This window comes from Lissotriton vulgaris, chromosome 7, assembly GCF_964263255.1.
Source record: "Lissotriton vulgaris chromosome 7, aLisVul1.2, whole genome shotgun sequence".
NCBI classification, from domain to species: Eukaryota; Metazoa; Chordata; class Amphibia; order Caudata; family Salamandridae; genus Lissotriton; species Lissotriton vulgaris.
The window spans coordinates 380,057,031-380,081,058 of NC_141695.1; the positions used below are offsets into that span (position 1 = coordinate 380,057,031).

At 46.8% G+C, this 24,028-nt stretch overlaps 1 protein-coding gene across 2 annotated transcripts in view; it reads left to right on the top strand.

Moving 5' to 3' along the window:
* Nucleotides 1-24,028, top strand: part of PRPF31 (pre-mRNA processing factor 31) — a 398,971-nt gene that overhangs the window by 159,412 nt on the left and 215,531 nt on the right. For both annotated transcript variants that reach the window (XM_086930323.1, XM_086930322.1), the window contains exons 6-7: nt 7,141-7,247; nt 22,721-22,890. In XM_086930323.1, the coding sequence (XP_086786449.1) occupies nt 7,141-7,247; nt 22,721-22,890 (277 nt within the window). The remainder of the gene's footprint in view (nt 1-7,140; nt 7,248-22,720; nt 22,891-24,028) is intronic.

Consider the following 24,028-nt stretch of genomic DNA (forward strand, 5'->3'; position numbering starts at 1 on the left):
GCTTCTCCTTAGAATCCGGCGCTGGCGCCTCAAGAATGGCATCAACCAGTGATTTTATTTTTGGAACAACCCCATCTTTAGAAAGCGTATGTCCTAAGTACTCAACAGACTCTTGGAAAAATGTACATTTGTTTTTTTTCAATGTGAGACCATAGTCCTTGAGAATCCCACAGACACTTTCAAGATGTTTTGAATGACTTGCTACATCAGGTGAAAAAATCAAAATATCATCTTGAAAACACTTCACACATGACTCCATTCTTCTGAAAATATGACACATTGATCTCTGAAAAACTGACGCCGCAGAGGCAAGGCAGAATGGCATCCTCTTAAACTGGAACAACCCCTGTGGCGTTATGAAAGCAGTCAGATGGCGAGACTCCTTGGCCAATTCTATTTGATGATAGGCCGACCTTAAGTCCAAGGTAGAAATAATTGTGGCCCCACCCAACATACTCACAACCTCGTTAATGTTTGGCAAAGGATTGCAATCAATCAAAATATTTGCATTCCGAGCACAAAGATCAACACACCGCCTCAGGGAATTATCCGATTTTCGTGCCAAAACAATTGGTGAAACCCATTCTGACGATTCCACTTCTTCAATAACCCCTTCATTCAACATTCCATCCAATAATTTCCCTAATTCTTCTTTCACATTAATGGGTACACTCCTAAGTCTTTGTTTGACAGGAGAAACTCCTGTTTTAAGTTTGATCTCGTGGTAAAAACCTTTAAGCTTTCCTAAAGTATCAGAAAACACTTCAGGAAACATTCTCTCAACTAGCACAGGATCAGCATTCACAACTCCACAAATATCCACATCCTCCATTAACATAACGGGCTCTTTATTACGTGGGTTGAGCATAATTCCCAGTTTCCACTGATCTCTCCAACCCAACACGTAGACTCCTTTTCTAGCAACATACACTCTTACGTAGGCCGATCTCCCTTGAAACTCCAGTTCTGAAGCTACAAACCCAACAAAATCAATATAAGACCTATCAAAAGTCTGAGCAACAGTATCTGGACTAGATAAATCCTTGACATACAAGGTATCTCCAAACCTTTCGTTAAAGTATTCCAATGTTATGATGGTCCATGGTGAACCTGAGTCTGCCATAAGAACTTAATCTTCCCCTAAAAAGCTGACACAACAATTGGGAGAGGATAAATTCTCCTCCACGGAACACACGTCCTGAATAGAAACAACCATACCCCTTGCTACACAAGAATCCTCATCCGAAGAACTCCAACTCCTCACCACAGAAACATCTTTACTTCTGGGCCCTACACTCCTTTGAGGTTCAATGATCCTCTTGCGATCATCCTTGCATGCTTTAGCAAAATGCCCAATCCTACCACATTTGACACTCTCTCTTCCAATAGCAGGACAAAACTTGAATGAAGCTACATGATTTGTACTTCCACACCTGAAACAAACAATATTCTTTGTATCTCCTATATTGTGGAGTGTTTTTTTTTTTTTAATGCTACACACTTCATCAATACTTTTACTGCTGTCACCCTTGGCATTGACATCTTCAATAGTTTTCCTCCATTTATCTGATCGCTCAAAAGCTTTCACCGTGGAAATAGTATCATTAAGATTAGGATTTCCTAAAATCCACAATTGCTCTTGAGTTTTTTTTACTCCTCACATTCACTATAATCTGATCCCTTATCTCATCTGCAAGATTACCAAAATTGCATGAAATCACAAGACTCCTGAGAGCAGACAGAAAATCGTCAAACGACTCTGACTCTCTCTGGGGTCTTGTATAGAACTTGTACCTGTTGAGGGCAATACTAGTTGAAGGTTTAAAACTAGTTTCAATCTGCATGAGTGCTTCGCCAGCCTCGTCGCCAGTGTTAAATTCCAATAAAGAGGCTTGAAATCCAAGATTGATGATTTGTAGTTTTAATCTGAAGGAGCACAGTACTTCATACAGCCAGGACCATAATCAGAATGTCACAATTACAGTTCCATGTGATGTCGTATACAACTGTAAGGCATGTGCTATAGTTAAACATACACAAGATACATAAAAGGGTTTAGATTGGTCTATGATCAATGAGAAGCCATTTTATCAGGGCTGCCCACACAATTAAAAGGGAAATACATAGAATTAAAGAATGTAACACACAAGCCTGTATTTCCACCAAATCAGCGCCTAGCTACGAAAGTTGTCATTCACAAGGACGGGAAACCGACTGAGAGATGCACCTCGTATCGCGCCCTCTCCCTTCTTAATGAGGAGGTTAAGGTCCTTGCCAAGCTGCTGTCGACTAGGTTACGCAAGGTCATAACTACTCTAGTTCATCCAGATCAGTCTGGCTTTATGTCTAACAGAGGAACACGTTTCAACTTGCGCAGATTATATGGAGTGATGGCAGGCTCCAGCAACAACAGTATCCAACATGGTTCTGTCAATGGATGCCTACATGGAATTTGACACTCTCGAATGGACATATATGTTCGGTACACTTGAATGTTTGGGTGTTGGACAAAACGTTTTAGGTTGGATGCGACTGCTATACCTGGCCCAGATCAAGGTAAATAGTAAAACATCCCGTAGCTTCCCTCTGGGTAGAGGGATCAGGCAAGCCTGCCCTCTTCCCCCCCCCGACCCCCTCCCCCTCCCTAATATTCGCCCTAGCGCTGGAGCCCCTAGCAGCATGGGTTCGACAAGAGCCCATTTGTAAGGGTAGTCACATGGGGAGAATTATGGGAAGAGTGCATATCATAATATGTGGATGATATCCTTTTCTATATGTCCAACCCCCTGCCACGATTACCTGCCTTACACACATTCTTCACTCCTTCGGTCAGTACTCCGGCTAGAGAATAAACTGGGGCAAATCCCTCATGCACCTCATAACAGGTGCTATGCTCACACTGTGAGAAGGTGGCCTGATATGCAGTGGTCACTATTCTAGTGAACACTATGTATCAGTCCAGCAACCCTTATTGATGATTGGTTGTAAGTCAACCTTATAGACCAGCTATCCTAGTAGCATGGATACGAGCAGTCTAAGGCTAAAGACTCGAGAGGGCGTGTTAAGCCAGCTGTTATACCACATATACCCCTTGAACACCAAGTGAAAGGACACCACACAAGTGTTATGAAAATAAACAGTTATTTATTAAGAATCACAACAGCCCTGTACTCTTTGAGGACAGGGTACTAAGCACAAACCAAAACTCTTACAAAAATACTTAAGTTAGCACAGTATATACAAATGCCCGAGGGGCACGGAAAACCATATACTAGAAAAGTGGAATGCGAAATTACTAGCAGGTAAGTACAGTACTAATAGGCTTTGGAATCGCTAGGACTTGACTATAGAATCGTTAGATTACTTCTAGGAGACCCAGGGGACTCGGGTGCAGTGTGTGCACTCTCACGCGAGATGCGGGACAAAGTCTATGGTAGCTAGAAATTGCAAAGTTAGTGTTCTCGGGCGAACCCGACCTGGTAGGGAGAAAACGAAAGTAGATTCTGACCCTTGGATAGTGAGGCTATGCTGGGGCACCGAAATGCCGAAGTTACCTAGCCCAGGGGCTGCAGCTGCATAGGACTCAAAAGACGTCAGGAATCCTCGTTGACGGACCAGGAGCCTGGAAGAAAGAAGTTGCTGGCAGGCGACCAGTGAAGAAAGTTCGGTGGATCCAAGCCTGGATCGATGGAAGATGACACCTGAAAGCAGAGGGGACCAAGTTCGAGACTACTAGCCAGTAGTCAGTGGGCACCAGGAGGGCACCGGATGGTAGCCACCTCGACAAGGCGTGTGGGTGACGCTGGGCTCGGAGATCTCACGGACCAGGAGGCGTTGTCGGCGACCAGGAAGGAGGATCGAGCTGTCCCACGAAGATAGAAGCTGTCGGCGTCGCTGGACCCAGGATTGGGCAACAAAGCCTTGGCAAATTCAAGCCCACGCGGTGGACCTAAAATGGCGTCTGGAGTGGACCAGGAGGGTCCGGGGTGCCTCTCTTCAAGAAGGAAGCAAGGGCCAGTCTGGAGCAACCAGACCAGCAGCAGTGATGTCGTCGGGCGTCGTTCAGAAGGCCACAAGCCAGCCGGCTAGTAGCCAAACAACGCGGTGCACAGCAAACAGCAGAAGGGCCCCACGCAGATCGTGGAGATGCAGGGAGGCTGATCTTGGGTGCTGGAGCTGCGCAGGGTTGGGGCTTCTCGGACCCCAAAGCACTCACCAGTGGAAGACTCGGTGGGCTTGTTACGAAGAAGTCGTGCAGTCTTGGCGATCGTTGGTCCCTCGAGGTCTCGTCGCACTCACGGTTCTCAGCTTTGCTGTAGAGGTGAGTAGAGGTCAGAGGTGCCAGGGAAGCCGGGTCTTGTCGAGCTGGGTCGTCTGATTCGTGAAGAAGGACTTGCAGCAGACCGCAGTGTTCTTAGGATGGTGCCCGCTTGATGCAGGGTGACTACTCCTTAGCCGCAAGGGAGAATCTTGAGGAAGAAATCTTGAAGTCCTTTCGAAGAAAGTCGTGTCTTGATTCCAAAGATGATCTAATTTGAACAGGGGGCCCGCTCCCATCTTTATACTAAAAAAGGGGGCTGACCCGGTGACTAGGTCCTGCCTATGGGTGGGACCAGGAGGGGGGTGGTTACACCCCTCTCCCCTGCCGGACTTCCCCAGGCCAGGGGCTGGTGTGCCCCTGGAACTGGTTCTGACTGGCCTATGCGTAGTGAGCACCGGGGTGCCACTCAGCAGTCACCTTCCTGAAAAGCCCTGCCTACCCATGATACACAAAACCATGTCTGGGATGGTGCTAGCACCGCCCCGGACAGGAAACCCTTTGTCCAAGCTCCCCTCGCTGGAAGGACTCCCAGCTGCAGGGGGTCAGACTCGTGTCTGTGGTGGCAGCATCCATTTTGTGGAGCTGAGGCTTCAGTTAACTTTAACCGGGGTTCACAGTTACATACATGTCGTGTCCCTCTAGAAGGGTGGAATGCTAACCCCGTCGCCAGAATTGGCGAGGGGTTAGTATTCCAATTCGTATGACACCTTACTCGACATGTTTTGATAAAGCAATACCAAAGTTAGCATTTAACCGCGAGGATTATAATGCACTTAAGAGTATATGGTATGCAATATCATGGAACAGCTATTAGGACTTGGTTCCGCAAGCTGCAGACAGGCTCAGCTCATGCCAGAGCACCATCTCACACGATTCCAAGCACTCTGCCTTCAGGATTGTCAAGGCCTGCCATAGGAGTGACTGATAGGAATCTGTGTGTCCATTTTAGGGTTAGGTATAGGTATACTATACCTATAGCAAAGGGTGATTACACGACTTTGCCCCAGCTGTCATGCAGCCAATTGTGTCAAATTTAGGAGGCCAGCCAGGGGTGGCATAATACATGCTGCAGCCCCTGGCAGCCCTGGGTACACCCATGCCCTGAGTTACAGGGTCTGATAGGGTGGCCCAGTACCAATTGGAAATGTACCTAGGGTACATGGAATCCATTTTACAGAGAGAGCAATAGGCCTGGGGTCCTGATTGGCAGGGCCCCAGGTCGACTATGTCCAAAACCAGCTAAAACACAGGGCAAAAAGTTGGGGGCAACCATAGTCAGGATGTACCTTCCTACACACACTACCTAGAAGTGTGGAGCTACCTTTGTCAGAGGGACATTTTAAATACTTAGTACTTCACGTCGCCATGGATCCGGCCCTTTTTTACCACCTAAATTTAGCCCCCTCCTGGAACGCTTTAAGGCAGATGTGAAACATTGGAAAACTTTGCTGCTCTCATTATTTGGGCGGGCGGTGATGTTCAGAATGATCACACTACCCCGAATGCTTTATATTTTGCAGAATACCCCTCATCAAGTGCCAGATAACTTCTTTCGATCCAGTGAATCCCTTCTCCTTTCGCTGGTGTGGAAATCGGGCATGCCACGGACTGCTCTTTCTATGTGAGTACGTGTAGTATATGATGGAGGTATCGGCCTTCCAGACATTAGAAAGTATTACTGGCCAGCTCATTTAGCAATAGTGAACAATTGGGTTATTCCCCCTGGGACGTCCCGAGCTATAGACTAGAGCAACTCTCCATGGGGCTCGGGGGATTTCAAGCCATTTTTACAGTTCACCCAAGGGTAAAAACTTACTTCCCAAACGTACACAATAGCTCAGATATGGCATTCTTCTTGGGATGAAAGGGGACGCTTATTGACTTGACCCCACTTTGGCAGCGTGGTACACTCTCCCAGGTGCGTGACCTTCGGGGTTTTTAAAACAACGAGACTTAATAGGAATTTCTGCGTTGGGGGATGTTTGGAAGAATGTCAATATGTTCACTTGGGAAGAGTTATAGGCCCAGTATGAACTGACTGACACTGAAGCCTTTAGATACCTTCAACTTCGACATACACGTGGGACAGAGTCCTGACTAAGGCATTACCTAGTAAGACAGTCTCACTGATGTATAAAAAATTACAGAGCAACTCTCCCGACCTTCTCACCACGTTGAGATCCAAATGGGAGGTGGATATTGGAGACTGTGACGACTGAGAATGGGAGGAGGTGTTGGGGACATTTCAGGATGTTGCAATGCATAGAGGGTTTAGATTGATTTTTCTGCGCATACTACATCGATCCTACTATGCACGCACAACTCTCAGACGCATGGGGTGCACTTCCAAAGGCCTATGTCTGAGGGGCTGAGGAAACTTTCTTCCACATGCTGTGGACGTGTCCAGTGATCCAAATTTTATGGACTGACCTGCCGAAAATAATGGAAGTGACTACGGAACCCCCCCTCCGCAACCCTTAACAGCAAAGAAATGTATTCTGCATATCGGCGGAGAGGAGCCGCCACCAAAATACGGCAGGATCTGGCTCTCACTGGGCCTTATCGTAATAAGCAAAACATAGCAGGACTGTGGGGAGGAGTTGGGGTTCCGCAGGTGGGGGATTGGGAGAGCAGGATTTAGATTGGTCTATGATCAATGAGAAGCCATTTTATCAGGGCTGCCCCCACAAGTGCCCCCCCTCCCACCCTCAATTCCTCCTCCCCGTTGCCCCCCCCCCTCCCCTCCCCACTGAGGTGTACATTTGTGTTCAAGAAAGCATCTGTTACTTATCCAAATAATGGACATTTTTGTGTTTCAGGAATTGGGAAATAGTCTGGACAAGTGTAAGAATAATGAGAACCTTCAGCAGATACTCACCAATGCCACAATCATGGTTGTCAGCGTAACTGCTTCTACTACTCAAGGGTATGCTGTTCGTTTATACATGCTTTCTTGTATCACATTCCAGCCTCTTTCACACACAAGGGGCACGCTGCTTGTTTTATAACCAGGTCCAAGACCTCATTTTGCCTCTACTTCCATGGCATCCTTCTTTTTTCACTTTGTCCTATAATGCAGACCAGCATTCACTTCCATGGCGCCCAGAATATGATGATTATTTGTGATCTCTGCTCTGACTGCACAACCCAAATTATTCTGCCTGTTTTACACCCTGTATTAGGCATAACAGATCGGTCATCCTTATCCAGACTCTTGCTGCCTGTTACTGTCCTATATCACAAATCTGAATTCAAAACCCAAGTGAATGCTGTGCGTTTTACACTTGGTCCTTTATCACATACTTGTTTCTACACCACAAGCTGATGATGACCATTGTAATTCTTTTTCAATCTCCACCTATGCTCTTTGTGTCCTTTGTATGGGGTGTGCTGCTACTCAATGGTGCCCCCAGCACTTGAATATTGCTTATTTTAAGCGCTCATGGCTGACTGTGGATGGCTGTCTCATCCCCGGCTTTCTTCCTTCTCCAACACTGTATATTTTATTGATTCACATGCTTGAATGATCCCTCATCTTCTCACTGGGAATCCTCTTCAGCCGATTGTAAGAAAAATTGGATTATCAATTGAAGTAGGTGACTACACGCCTAAAGGAATAATAAAAACCCTTGTCAGGGTGAATCCTCAAAATCACTAAATTAACCTGAACATGACCCCTGGTAGCTATGGCACAGAGCAGATCGGCTGCATCATGTGCGCGTGTGTGTGTGTCTGTGTCTGTGTAGTAATGAAATCAAAACAGTACAAATCTGAATCCAAATTATAAAAATAGAGTACAATTTAATAAATAAAATAAGCCAAAATGACAAATCCTGTAAGGGAACTGGAGAAGTGAATTTTTAAAGTTCAAAGTAGGAATCGTGCCAAAAATGTACACGCATCCATGATGGTAACGGTAGCCCAGGAGCTAGGCACAATTTGAAAGATGCCAGAGATGAAGCGCAGATCGGATACACCAACCAGATTAGTCTTGGTCAAAGATTTTGCTTTTCCAACTCAAGTCGTTAAGCCCCAATCCCCCAAATGATTAAACTTCTAAAGCCCATCAAAAGCCCATCAGGACCTCAGGGTAGGAACTTGTAGACTCGGTGCATCAGCAGAGTCCAGTCCTGGTCCAGTTGCCACTTGTCAGCTAGGTACTTACAAGGAAAGTCCTCTTGAAGCTTGTTGTGTCCCTTCAGCCTGAACCGGAAGTCAGCCTTATGGCCATTGGAGTCCACTTATTTGTTCTGGGTTCAAGAGGGAGCTGGTCCAGTCCTTTATGACTCATCACAGGCAGCAGGTCAATTCCTCTTCTGTTCTTTTTCAGGTCCAGGAGTGTTCTGAAGTGGGTGCCTAGAGGTGCCTCATTTTCGCCTTCCACTAGATACCAATTGTGAATGACTCCTGGGCATGCCCTAACCAATTGGTTAAAAGTTCCCATTGTCAACCCTACTCACTTTGGACATCTTCAAGATGGTGAAAATATTTGGCAACACTAAACTTGTGCTCAGGGGGTGGGAGTGTACCATGGTATTCCTAGTGTCTTTCCACATTTGATTACCTCTAATAACAAAATCCAGTTTGAATCAGCCACTGTACCTCCGCTAAACCTAGAAACAGAATTCTGGTAGGAGAAAAGCAAGGTTTCCAGCAACCAGATAGTAGATGCACAAGAGCTCTTAGCATCTCGTTTCCTTCCTTTCAAGTGTGGCATAATTAGTATGTGAATGTATACCCAGCAAACCTGGCAAGCAGGATTTGACACTGAAAATGTCAAAAAGGATGCTCACGGCCTCCACCCTTCTGTGTCCTGTCAGTCACAGTGATCTATTGTGTAGCTCCTGTACAGCATTCTACACATATTCAAATTAGTCTCCTGGAATTAAAAGCAGGGGAAAGGTAGCTTTCTAAAAGTTAATTTTCCTTAATAGTCATTCAAAATCAGGCTTAAGAATTGAATTAGATATTTAAGATCTATTAAAAATAGGGGTTTCCTTATTTTTGTAGCTAGATTCTCGAGATACTGTATTAGGATTTTAATATGTAATCTGGTTTTCTACATAGGACAGCTCGGCCTGCAACAGTGAAAAATAGCTTTTGGTAGCTAGTCACTTTAAGGCCATTTTAAAATTACATGTCTATGTCCTGTTTTAAATTCCATGCTCCATGCCTTGTGGACAATGAGGCTTGCATAGGGTTGACTTAATATTTAAGAGGGAGGTTTTGACCTGTCAAAATTTATTTTGGCCCTAGAAATTGCAGTTTTTACACTGATACAGTGGTAGGCCTGAAGCCATGTATGCACTGACACTCTATTGAACGGCACAATAGGTGCTGCGGTCCACCAGTGACATTTAACTACCAGATCCTGGGTGCACTTATAATAGGGACTGATAGGCAAGTTAAATATGCCACTTCGGAATACACAAATTCATCCATGAGCGGCATGCATGCCAATAGATTAATCAATTCACAGTCCAGAGGTTCTTAGTTCCACACTTCTTTGGACTTTGGGCAAGATAGGATGTGACTCGTGGTACATGGCTGTAACAGAGCTACAAGGTACCTGGATCTAGAGGCGCCTATAGCTGCTTCTCGTTTGATTATTGCCTCAAAGGAATATTTAATTAACCCTACCTCTTAGAAGAAGTGTGCAACTAAGAACCACTGGACTGCGACTTGATTGATGTATTTGTATGTATGCCGATCATGGTCGGATCAGGAGATGTACGCAACGATCCCTGAATGAGACCGAAAACAAATATCTCTCGAGCTAAAACAGTTTGATTTGCATGTGCATTTTAGAACCCTGACACCGCTCACTTCGTACCTGGATTTTTTCTCGCGTTCACAGTGGTTCAGGTCATTGGCCCCGATGAAGTCTTTTGTAAGATGAAACTCATTTGGTGGCACTTTTTTGGAAATGTATATTAAAGAACAATTCAGCATCAAGACTTATGATCATCTGTCTATACTAAATATCATAGCTGTAAATTAAGAGGTTAGCACATGTATAAACAGTTAGTCTGAGTTAAGGGAGGAGGACAAGTTAGAGGCTTGCGACTAGCAGTCCTCGGTTTCCTTTCAGGTCGTTGGAGGCTTGTGAAGTCTCTTCCGGTGATGCCATCGAGTCTGCCATGTGGTGGAGGAGCCATCTTCGCTAAAGCATTTCAGAGGTTGTGCCAGGGTCTGGACTCCAGTGTGGCTACACATTGTGGGTACCATCTGTAGGGCCCGATTCCGCTCCATGTTTACTTGTTCCAGATTTGTTCAGTGCCTGGCCCCAGGGGACAACTCTTCCCCTCACTCCCCCAACACACACACTGCTAATGCCCCCAGCAGCGTCCCCGAGGGACATCTCTAGGTCGTGTTGATTCAGTGTTTGTAGGGAGTCTTCTGCAGAGTCGAAAAAATGTGCTGTACCATCTGCCATTACTCTGAGATGAGCAGGGAAAAGAAAGAAGTATTGTATGTCCAGTTCTCCGCGTTACTGCGATAAATTAGCTCCTCAGTCTCTGCACCGCGATGGTGTAGTGAGGGAATAGCATGACGAAGGCCTTTTCTACTTTTATCACTTGCAGCTTACGTGCTTCACGTGGGATAGAGTATCAGTCTCTGTAATTAGGCAAAATGAATAGGACAGGTCTGGGTTTAGAGCCGGTTGGCGGGCCGGTGCGCAGTGGGCTTGTTCAATTTTAAAGAGAGGAGTGTGCTGTGCCTGGGAGCACAGCACTGGTGCAGGTCTCAGCATAGTTCACCGCATCCAAGCCATCCACACCTTCCTGTAGGCCCATCACACATGTTCCTTCTGGAGCGGCCCTCCACGTTCGCCGCTCTGCATTCCAGTGTGTGCACACTGTCCATCAGAACCTGCGCTAGAGAGGCCAATTCATTCTTTGTTGCAGAGTTCAGACTGCGTTTGCTTAACACTTTGTACTTTATCTGCTAGTCTGTGGTGGTCATCTTGTAACAGATGAAAGCCCATTGTAACTTTGTTTATTCTGCTTTCTAATGACTGGCGCATCTGTTCAAGGTATGCCGCATCATCAGGACCCAACATCACCAGAGCCGGCCATGTGCACATGATCCCAGCCATCCCCTTACACCCTCCCCTTCCTTCAGGGGGCCACGCTGGGCCTCCGCAGCCAGCCAGACCCAGCAGTTGGGACCCACCTCACAGATGTGTCTGTTAGGGCTGGGGGCAGGTATTAATAAGGGCCAGTGAGGCAGCAGGGGGCTCAGTTTGTATCGCCTTAGTGGACTCCCAGCAAGTCTGTGTTGTGGACCCCCGGGCCCTCAACACTAAGAGGGTCTTTGACAGATGGCATGCAGGCTGGCATGGGGTTTGATAGCGTGTCTCGCTGCCCCATCAGATTGCTGGCCCGTTGTCGCCTCCTGTAATAGGCGCAGCAGTGGTTGGGAGGCTTCTTTAAGGCCTGCGGTGCACACGACTCCGTCGCCTGTGGGATCTGCTTATCCAAGTCCGGGCCAGCGGCCTTTCCGGGCCCGGAAGGCGCTGTCCTCCTGGGCTCAGCGACTGTACTCGGCTGATCTTGTGGCAGTCGGCCTCTGTAATTTTTATTTATTTAATGAATTTTTATATAGCGTGGACTTTACAGAACGCTGTACAATAGAACCAGTTACGTTACATGAGAGAAATGTTACAAAATAGAACGTTACAAAAAATCATCAGACTAGAAGAGGTAGGATTCAACCATGAAAGGTAGGAACACAATACCAAACACATCAAGCAAGGGTGAGGAATGTACAAGAAAATACTACAAATTTACAATGAACGAACTTCCTAGAGGGGTCTGAGAATGAAGGTATTGGTTCTGAAAGTGTCTTTGGAAGGGAAGAGATTTGAGGTCAGCTTTGAAGATCCGGATAGAGGTGGTGGCACTGAGCAATGGAGGAAGCGAGTTCCAGATTCTCACTGCATTACCTGAGGACGATTGAGCCATCGATCTTTCCCTTTTGAAGGAGGGGGGCTGAAGCATAAAGTTTTCCTCATTCCGAGAAGGCCTGAAGCCTCCAGACATTTTCAGTTTATTCGCCAGGTAACGAGGGGAGGAAGTGTGCAAGGCTTTGTGGGTGATGCAAGCAGTTTTTTAAATCGATCTTGCCTCGATGGGAAGCCATCAAAGAGAAGACTGGATAGGAGTGATGTGGTCACTTCGTTTGGACCCTGAAATAAAGCGAATTGCTGAATGGAGGACCGATTTGAGGGGGGAGAGGTGACATTCGGGTAGGCCAGTCAGAAGAGAATTACAGTGATCCAGTCTAGATAGAACTAGAGATTGGACCAAGGCTTTTAGGTCTTTCTCCGGGAAGAACCGACGACTCCCGCACAGAAGCCGCAGATAGTAACATGCGTTCTTAGCATTGGAGTTTATGTGGGCGATTAGGTTGAGTCTTTTGTCAAGTATGACACCTAGGCATTTAAAGCTGTTGACAATGGTGGGTTTATTGTTGAATAAATTCAGCTGGTCCATCCAGGATTGAACAGGAGGAGGGGAGAGAGGTAGATGGGAGAAGGAATTCAGTTTTGGAGGGATTGGGAATGAGTTGGTGAACTAACATCCCGTTGTGAATAGAGTTGAGAGTAGAGTTGAGTAGTGGGAGATCGTGTGCAGAAGACGCCTTGAGGTAGATTTGAGTGTCATCCGCATAGAGATAGTAGTGGATCCCAGCTTTACTTAGGAGGTTCCCTAATGGTTCCAGATAGAGATTAAACAAAGTAGGTGCAAGGATAGAACCTTGGGGGAAGCCTTGACCTACCGCAAAAGGAGACAAAAGACTGTCTGCTATCTTTATCATTTGGGATCTGTCCGAGGGGAATGAGGTAAACCATTTAAGCACTGTGCCTTCCATGCCCATTCTCTGTTGAAGAGTGTTAAGGAGGGTGTTGTGATTAACGGTGTCAAAGGCTGCAGAGAGGTCAAGAAGAATCCGAAGGCATGATTCCACAGAATCAAGTATGTGCAGCGCATCATCAATCGCTTGCAGCAGGGCTGTTTCAGTGCTGCAATTTTGAATGAAGCCAGACTGGAACACGTCAAGGAGATTATTGTCCATAATATGTAGGCAAAGTTGTTTCGCCAAACACTTTTCTGTAAGTTTTGAGGGCAGCTTTGAGGGAGCCTTGGCTGAGGAAGAGATTGATCAGCCTGGTCCAGAAATCAATGGCAATGACACTGGGGATGGGGTCAGAAGAATGGTTGGAGGGTTTGTTTTCGAGGAGGTAATCTTCCGAGATAGCGGCAAAGTTCTGCCTAGTGACTAAGGATTTTCGCTCCTCAATGGGGGGCGGGGTTGGAGACCTGATCCACCAACGATTTGACCTTTTCATCAAAGAATATAGCGAATTCTGCTGCTTTCTTTGAAGAGTCCTCGGGCTTGATGGTTTGGGTAGAGCAGTTAGAGTTTTTGATGAGGTCAAAAAGTTTTTGGGGTCTGTTTTTGGCTGAGTTGAGGAGGGATCTGAAATGTGATGCTTTTTCATGGAAGATGTGCTTGTTGTATTTAGATCTTGCTGAGCATAAATGAGCGAGATTGGAGGTGGCTGGAGCTTGTCTCCAGTGTTTCTCCAAAATTCTAAGGTTCTTCCTTTCACCATAGAGGGTTTTATTGAACCAAGGTGCTGAGGGGGTGGGCCTTTTCCTTTTGAGTGGAGCGACAATATTGATTTTGGCTGCTTGGACTGAGCGACAATGGGAGGTGAGATCGTTGACATCCACGTTAGGGACTAGTTTAGGAAGTGAACGCATAGCAGAATTGGATGGAATGTCATGGTCAATGTTTAGTGTTGTTTAACCAGGTGGTAGCCCTTTTAGGTTGACCGAGAGTTATAACGTGCGATAGGTGAAAACAGGGAAAGGATGAGGAAGTGGTCTGACCAGTCTACATGGATAGGGGGAGCAATAGTAAGTAGGTCAACTTTAGCTATAACAAGGTCCAGGATTGAGCCCTTAGTGTGTAATTCCTGAGCAGTGTTGGGAAAGATCATTGGCTGAGAGAAAGGTGGCCAGCTTAGTGGCAGACGAGTCTTCCAAAGAGCCCCAGTGGAGATTGAAGTCACCCAGGAAGATCTGTCTGTCACTTTGAGAATATCGGCCACTGATTAATTTGGTGAGTTCCTCCAAAAAGGAAGAGCAGTTACTGGGCGGGTGGTAGATGGCATGGAACCTGAAGGGTGAGACGTGATGTACTTGAAGTTCTAGGGATAGGCATTCAAATGTACGGAAGAAGATGGTAGGAAAGGCTTTAATTTTAAGGGAGTTTCTGAAGATGATCGCGACAGAGCAATTTTGTCTGCTCTGTCGTTTCTGAGGATAGAGTAGTCGGTAAGTATCAGAAGATCAAACAAAGTATGAGAGGAGTCCTTAAACCAGGTTTCAGGGAGGAAGAGCATGTCAAGATTGTAGTGTGTGATAGTGTCAGAAATGTCCAGTTTGTGTTTGATCGCAGATCTGCAGTTGTGGAGCAAACCATGTAGCTCTGGCGCAACTGTTTTGGTGATGGGGATGTTTGGGCTGTTAAGGTAGATGGGGATAAGAATCTTGTATGAGGGTGCCAAGGAAGAAGAAGGCTGGTTATGACTGACAGAAGAGATGGTCTGAATTGTGAATTGAGTAGAATTCTTTGGAGAGGAAAGTGGAGGGTGATTGACGATGTTAGTCTTGTAGCTTGCCAGTAAGTTGGCGATGTAATATCCTACTCTGTGGTCTGATGGCTCGACAACGGTCTCAGCAGCCTTTGGGCCAGTCCGGGAGCAGGATGGGCTCATAGGCAGTGCCTATGTATAGTGGCAGGCATGCAGGATAAAAGGGGGATAAGGGGCAGCAGTGCGAAGCGTCCCTAAGACACATCTGCCATCTTGACCCAGCTAGCCAGTCCCCCAATCCCCAACCCCCATTTCCTGCCTTCCATGCTTCATTTTTACTGCAGTAGTAGTCGTGATTTAAGCATGTGAATCAATAAAATATCAAGGTTGGAGATGGGTTATTTATTTGTAACTACAGTTCTCATCCAGGGGATACTCGTCAATAGTCCTAATCTATGAATAATCCCCGCCCATGTGCGGGATTCCGGAGCATATAGAAAATACATATAAATATATATGTATAAATATGTGAAACATATAATTGCAGCCTAAAAAGCATTTTCTAACTGGCAAAAGTGCCGCAAAATTACATAAATTAGTATACATACAGTAGTACCCTTCCAAACCCTAAGGAAGAAAGAGCAGAAAACATTTGTATACAACAATGCTTTATTGCCATAGGAAAACCTGTAATTGCAGGCATTTGCCAGTAGGCTGCAGTAGAGTATAAAGCAAACAGAGAAAACTGACACCTTGCCTTTAAGGCATTAGAGTAGGGGTACCGTGCCTTTAAGACCTGAAGGCAACCCCCTGCTCCCATGGTGCACCACAGGTGACAGTTGGGTCAGTTCTTTTTTCCGGCTCCTTCTGTGAGGATCCTGGAGCTTGAGCTCTTCAGTTTTCAACTGAAATTGGTTTTTTGAGAGAGTTTTCTCAGTTTATTCGACATTTTTTGAATAAATAAGGCTTCTGATTTATTTTTCTGTGGTAACTCATAAGAATTTCCTGTCAGAATGCCTGCTCTTTTTAGGAAATGTCCTTCTTGTGACCAAAAGATGGCTCTGAATGATCCACACATCTTCACACATTCCTGATCAGTGCCATCATTGTAGAAAATTTAAAAGTCGGACTCTTCGCGACAGGGAGAGGATTCGACTTCATGCCATGCAGGAGATGGACAAGAGTCACCAGGTGGGTGCTTCCTCAGCCCCTAGATCGTCTCCTACAAGCAAGCATGCCCAGAAACTGCGTCATTCCACCTCTCCTGTCTCCAGAAAGAGGAATGAAGGTCGAAGGTCAACGTCGAGGACACCGTCGAAAAGGCCCAGATCATCTTCACGACGTCGAAGATCTCCGCCGCAGTCAAGTAAGTCGGCGTCGAGGCACCATGCTTCGGGCTCGAAGTCCATGGCTGCTGCTACTTCGAAGTCTCCGTCGACGTCGAGGCTTCCGTCGACGTCGAGACACTCGCCGCCACCCCGGGAGGGATCGGCGTCGAGAGTTAGGACGGCATCTAGGTCGCCGCTGGCAAGCGGGCCGCCGTCGAGAGGGACTGTCAGATCCCATCCTTCGACGTCAAGGAGGTCGACGCCGAGGCGACGTCAGGAAAGGTCGCCGTCGACTCGACGTCGAGGAAGGTCATCGTCGAGACGACGTCGAGCAACGTCGTCGACTCGACGTCATGAAGTACCTCAACCTGATCGACGTCGAGGAAGATAGACGTCCAGGTCTCCGGATTGACGTCGAGTAAGATCGACGTTGAGGTCTCCGGATCGACGTCGAGGCTCTCAGTCGGTCTCTTCACGGCGTGATTCAAGACACCGCTCAACGCCGTTAGTCACCCAGACTTCTTCGACGTCGAGGATCTCTCCGTCGAGGGATAAAGTGACTGCAGAGGTGGAGTCACCGGGTTCAAAGTCTTCAGGAGGAAAATCGTCATCTCCTGGCTTGAACATTGTGCAGGTTTCTCCAGAATCTACGCCCAAATCAGGGGGCAGCTTGATTTCTCATCCTCAAGGGGCTGTATCTGGACAGAGTAGTCCGGGCTCGGACTACTCCCGTACATATTCACCTTCTAAGGCGAAGACTCCAGCTAGACCAGCTAGATCTCCTCGGAGCCCCAGGAGGTCACCCAGACCGAGATCGCGAGTCAGATCACGTTCTCCAGTGCGGTCAAAGACACCTGCCAGATCCAAATCTCCAGTCAGGCCAAGACCAAGATCAAAATCTCCAGTCAGGCCAAGACCAAGATCCAAATCTCCAGTCAGGCCAAGACCAAGATCCAAATCTCTAGTCAGGCCAAGACCAAGTTCTCCATCAAGACATCGGTCTAGATCTAGGGACAGTCACAACAGGAATCGTGACAGGTCCCATAGGAGGCGACGTACAAGGTCTTCCACAAGGTCGTCATCAACTAGGTCTTCTTACGGAGACTATTCTCCGACCTATTCCTCTACGCCACCTTCCCGAGTCTCTCCGATTGATGACCTCGTGACTTTCTCAGATGTATTAGTCAGAGGAGCAACAAAGCTTAATATCACGCTGACCACTCCAGTGGTTCCCACTTCCGTGATCTTTGATACCCTCCGTCATCGTACAGCGCCCAGACCTCTTCTCCCCCTGGTCCCTGGCCTCCTAGAACCAGCTATGGCTACGTTCCTCACACCAGCAGTGGTGGGATCTGTTCCATCTCGAATAGCCAAAAAGTATAAGGCCCCTGCAGAGGATCCCTTGTTCCTCAGATCGGATCCTCCTGCGGATTCTATCATTGTGGCGGCTGCCATGAGGTCCCATGCAGGCTCTACGTCTTCCTCAGTACCACCTGAAAAAGATAGCAAGCTTATGGACTCTTTTGGGAGGAAGGTATGCAACACCTCTTCTTCCTTTATGAAGGTGGCTAGTGCCTCTGCCTAACTTGGAAGGTACGACAGGTCTCTTTGGGACTCCATGACTCGTTTTACAGACAAGCTCCCCAAGGAAGATCGCCAAGATTTTCTGGAGACTTTGCAGGAGGGAGGCCTGGTAGCCAATCAAGTTATTAGCGCCGCAGTTGATGCCTCAGATCTTGCAGCTCATGGCTACTCAAGTGGCATTTGTTCCCGTCGGTCAGCCTGGCTCCGCCTGACAGGGCTCAAACCAGATGCCCAGAAGAAGATCTTGAATTTGCCCTTCAATGGGAAATCCCTGTTTGGTCCACACGCGGACGACGAAATGTCCAAAATGAAAGCTGAAATGGACACCGTCAAAGCTGTGGGATTAGAAAAGCGCAAGGAGTTCAAGAAACTCTTTCGCCAAGGTGACCGAAAGGCCTTCCAACAGAGGGTTCAAACCCCTCAGTGGCAGACCCAGTCGCAACAGAAGACGCAGTTCCAGCAGCGTCGTCCTGGCAGAGGAAGAGGTGGCAATACCAGACAGCAGTTCAACTCAAAACAACCTCCTAAGCCCTGAGCCATTTCTTCCTCCAAGTCTGTTCACCACTCCGGTGGGAGGGAGTGTTTCTCATCATCTGACAGAGTGGCAATCCATTACAAAAGACAGATGGGTGCTGAGTATTGTGCAGCATGGTTACTTGCTGAAGTTCAAATCCCCTCCTCAGCTGTTTGCCCAGTTGCAACATCTTCCACGTTACAAGACTCAATTGCTACAAGACGAAGTCTCCGTCCTTCTAGAGAAAATGGCCATAGAAGAGGTTCCCTTGATTCACAGAAATCAAGGAGTGTACTCACGATATTTCCTGGTTCAAAAACGAGGATCTGTCAAAGAATACAGACCCATCCTAGACCTTCGAAGGTTAAACAAGTTCATACGAAAAGAAAAGTTCCGTATGCTTGCCCTGCACCAGAAATTCCCACACCTACACCAGGGGGACTGGATGTGTGCCATCGACTTGCAGGACTCCTACTTCCACATACGAGTATCCATCAAACATCAGAAGTTTCTAAGATTTCAGATCGGACGTCGTCACTACCAATATCGAGTACTGCCGTTTGGCCTGAAATCTGCACCTCGGACATTCTCAAAATGCATGGCGGTGGTGGCTGCTTTTCTCCGCAAAAGAAAGATCTTCGTCTATCCATATCTAGACGATTGGTTGTTGAAGAGCTCCACTCCGTCTCTGCTTCAGAACCATCTCTCGTTCTGCCTCAAACTGATGAAGTCGTTGGGTCTTCACGTCAATCTGAAGAAATCAGTTCTCAACCCCTCCCAGCGGATCCACTACCTGGGTGCTTCTCTGGACTCACTTCAGGCAAGCGTGTGTCCTTCGGAAGAGAGGTTGTCATCTATGCTTCTGAAGGCTCGCCTTCTTCTGGACAATCAGGCCCCAACAGCCAGACAAGTATCCTCTCTGCTGGGATCAATGGCATCATGCATTTACATTGTGCCCAATGCTCGCCTTCACATGAGACCTCTGCAACAAGCCCTCGAGAATCAGTGGTCTCAAAGATCAGATCAGTGGGAAGACCGAGTCATGCTTCCTCAAGGAGCCAGGGACTCGATCAGATGGTGGTTGAAACGATCCAATCTTCTACGAGGAGTTCCGTTTCATCGTCCTCCTCCTTCTCAGTCAATTGTCACGGATGCCTCCCTCCAAGGCTGGGGTGCTCACATGGACCAACTCCAAGTTCAAGGCCTTTGGTCCGAGATAGAGCAAGGCTACCATATAAACTTCCTGGAGCTGCGAGCAGTCCATCTTGCTCTCAAGTCTCTTTATCCTGCCCTGCTCACCAAACACCTCCAGATTCAGACGGACAACACAACAACGATGTTCTATCTGAACAAGCAGGGAGGCACAAGGTCAAGAGTCTTGTCTCTGGAAGCACAAGCCATCTGGCACTGGCTCCTAGCAAGAGGCCTGTCCGTCGTGGCAGTTCATCTACCAGGAATTCAAAACGTCCAAGCAGACTGCCTCAGCAGAATCTTCGTTGAAGCGCACGATTGGGTGCTCAACGAGGAAGTGGCTCAAGAAGTTTTTCGGTGTTGGGGCGTACCAGACGTAGACCTGTTCGCAGACGCGGACAACGCAAAATGCCCCGTCTTCGCGTCCAGGTTCCCCCAACAGGGATCACTGGGGAATGGCCTTTTGATCAGCTGGTCTCAACCGTTACTCTACGCCTTTCCCCCCCTGCCTCTGATCCCGGCAGTGATCCAGAAGTTCTACAGGACCAACACCAGAATGATCCTGATAGCACCAGAGTGGCTACGCCAGTGGTGGTACCCCGATCTCCTTCAGATGTCGGAGGTTCCTCACCGGCGCCTACCATGCCGTCCAGACTTGCTGACCAAAGACCAGGGGAGGGTGTTGCACCCCAACCTTCCTTCCCTTCGCTTGACGGCATGGCTCCTGAGGTCATCCAGTATGGACATCTAGACCTTCCAGCAGACTGCATGACTATTCTTAAAGAATCAAAGCGACCCTCCACTAGGAAGTCTTACGCTTTCAAGTGGGAGAGGTTTTTCATATGGTGTCGTGAGCATTCTCTTGACCCGATATATGGCCAAGAGCAGGTGATTCTTCCATACCTTTTGCATTTAGCAAGATCAGGCTTGAAATATCCCTCCATCAGGGTTCATTTAGCTGCCATCACAGCATATAGGAAGTCTCCCAATCAGACATCTTTCTTCCTTATGCCTGTAGTTAAGGATTTCCTAGAAGGCCTGAAAAAAGTCTTCCCACCGGTGAGGTCTCCCCCTCCTCCCTGGGAGCTGAATATTGTACTGACTAAGCTGATGAGTGCTCCTTTCGAGCCTATCCATAAGGCCTCTTTGCAGCACTTGACCTGGAAAGCTGCTTTTTTAGTGGCGATTACCTCTGCCCGTAGGGTCAGCGAAATCCAGGCCTTGTGTTGCAAGGAACCTTACACAGTTTTTCATGCCAATAGGGTGGTTTTGAGAACACACCCAAGTTTCCTGCCTAAGGTGGTTTCAGACTTTCATATCAACCAGTCTATTACCTTACCTACCTTTTTTCCTAATCCTTCCACTCCCCTGGAGAGGTCATTACACTCCCTTGATCTCCGAAGGGTCCTGAAGTTTTACTTGTCAAAAACCCTGCCTCTGAGAAAGTCTGACCGGCTTTTTGTTAACTATGGTAGTACTAATACTGGTCTGTCAGCTTCCAAACGGTCAATTTCTCGCTGGATTGTCTCCTGTATAGCTTTTGCTTATCAAGTAGCTAACAAAACATTGCAGGGTAGACCACATGCACATTCTACCAGAGGGAAAGCTTCCACTACAGCTCTCCTTCGTAATGTTCCTATCTCTGAAATTTGTAAAGCGGCAACTTGGCGGTCTGTCCATACCTTTACCCGCCATTATTGCCTGGACTCAGATACTCAGGCCGATGCCAGAGTAGGGCAGGCCTCTTTAAGGAACTTGTTTGCTTAAGATGTATTGTCAATATATGTCTTAGCTTTTCTGTGAAGTTTTTACACTTCTTGCTCGTCCGCGAGACTTTGGGTATGAGCTTGCTAATCTATTCATAGATTATGACTATTGATGAGTATCCCCTGGATGAGAAGGATTAGTTACTTACCTGTAATCCTAGTTCTCATCCAGGGGTATACTCATCAAAGTCATAAGCTCCCGCCCACCTCCCCGGACGAGCAAAGTTACTAAGTTATGAGATGTTTTATTATGGATCTCCTCAGGTGTTGTTCACCTCCAAAAAGAACTGACCCAACTGTCACCTGTGGTGCACCATGGGAGCAGGGGGTTGCCTTCAGGTCTTAAAGGCACGGTACCCCTACTCTAATGCCTTAAAGGCAAGGTGTCAGTTTTCTGTTTGCTTTATACTCTACTGCAGCCTACTGGCAAATGCCTGCAATTACAGGTTTTCCTATGGCAATAAAGCATTGTTGTATACAAATGTTTTCTGCTCTTTCTTCCTTAGGGTTTGGAAGGGTACTACTGTATGTATACTAATTTATGTAATTTTGTGGCACTTTTGCCAGTTAGAAAATGTTTTTTAGGCTGCAATTATATGTTTCACATATTTATACATATGTATTTTCTATATGCTCTGGGATCCCGCACATGGGCGGGGATTATTCATAGATTATGACTTTGATGAGTATACCCCTGGATGAGAACTAGGATTACAGGTAAGTAACTAATCCTTCTCCAGCATTTTTATCTTTCAGAATCACATGCCTAGTATGCAACCCTCTCTATCCTTGTTGAGAAAATCTAAGTTATGGAAGCCTCTGGAAGAGTGAAGGTTTGAGTGTCTCCACTGAAGGGTTCACAAACTGCACATAATTCATGGTTGGTTTAGTGTTCAAGAAGTATTTCAAAACTGGTTTTTAAAACTTCTCTACTGAGAATTCAGTCTTAATACTGGGAATAATTCAAGCATGTCAGTTTATGAAAGATAACCATCAGAGAACTGTAATTATAGCTAGCTTCTGTCAGCTCAGTCCTTTTGTCTACACTGCACTTTGAAGAGTTTACCACTTTTGTGGCACATTTTACCAAAGTATATTTAGAGCGTCTTTTTTGTTTTCTAACATTATTTGGATATTCTGCATGTTTGAAGTACTAATAATAATTATTTCATGCATAAATGTACTTATTGTGTCAAGCACTGGGACATGCATACTGGATGTTTGTATGCTTTTTGTAAAATTTTAAAAACTGCTTTCTGGTGTATAGAATGCCATAGTTTTTGCTGCAGTCTTTAATATTTGGAAGTGCCATGGTCTTGTTTCTCAGGCTGTTGAAAAATTGCTTGTTAGATTATTTTCGTAAATCTCATTGGCTCTTTTCCCTTCTACCAACTCTGGCATGCTCAGGCAACAACTGACTGAAGAGGAACTCTATCGGATCGAAGAGGCCTGTGACATGGCGCTGGAGCTCAACCAGTCCAAGCACCGTATCTATGAGTATGTGGAGTCGCGCATGTCCTTTATTGCTCCCAACCTTTCAGTCCTTGTTGGAGCTTCTACTGCAGCAAAGATCATGGGTGAGGCACCCAATACTGAGACTTCTTCTCCAGGCTGTTTATGTTTGTTTTTTAAATTTGTATGGCGCGCAAATACCCGAAGGTGTCTTGGCGCCTAAGATTTAACAAAGGACAAAGTGCACAGAAGGAGGTCATTGATCAAAAAGCCAGGTCTTCAATTGTTTTCGAAAGATGATGAGTGTGGGACTGGTCTTAATGGAGAGAGGTGGAGTGTTCCAAAGTCTCGACGTGGCCACTTGAAACAGTCTATCTCCCCAGGAAGCTGTCCTGGTGCGAGAAACTGGTAGAAGACAGGTCAGGGATGAGCGGAGGGGTCTGATGGGAGTGTAAGTTGCAAAAGCTTTCCTTAAGTAATGTGGTCCTGAATTGTGCATTGCCTTAAAGGCAATGCAAAGCTCCTTGAATTTAATGCGGCATCTGACGCGCAGCCAGTGCAGTTGCCGAATTCCCGCAGCAATTGAATGATGCTTGGGAGTGGAGAGTAAGACCCGGGCCGCAGCATTTTGGATGGACTGTAATTTATTTAAAACCTGTTCTTGAGCGTTAAGCAGGAGAGAGTTACAGTAATCCAATTTGGAAAAGACTAGGGTGGACATGAGTTTTGCCCGCATCTGCTGGTAAATAGGGAAGCAACTTTTCGATTTTTCTTAGAACCAGGAAGGAGGAGGAGACCACTGTATTAACATGATGATGGAATGTTAATTTATCGTCAAATATGACTCCAAGGTTTCTAACCTTGGTTCAGTGGTTCGGGGGGGTCGGGGCAATGTCGTATGGCCACCAGTTGTCAGACCATCCATGGGAGAGGTTGCCAAAGATCATGACCTCGGTCTTATCCGAGTTTAGCTTTAGGCAGTTCCTCGACATCCAGTGGCTGATGGCTCGCATGCCATCCTGGAATCTCGAGGCAACCGCTGCCCCATCCTTGTGAACGGCCAACACCAGTTGGGTATCATCCGCATAGGTGGTTAAACTCAGGCCATGAGATTTTATGACCCTCGCCAAGTCCGACACATAGTTGTTAAATAGTGTCGGACTTAGCGATGATCCCTGAGGTACTCCACACGGCAGTGTGAATGTAGGTGAGTAGAATGAGCCCAATTTGACAGATTGTGAGTGGTTGGCAAGGAAGGAGGCC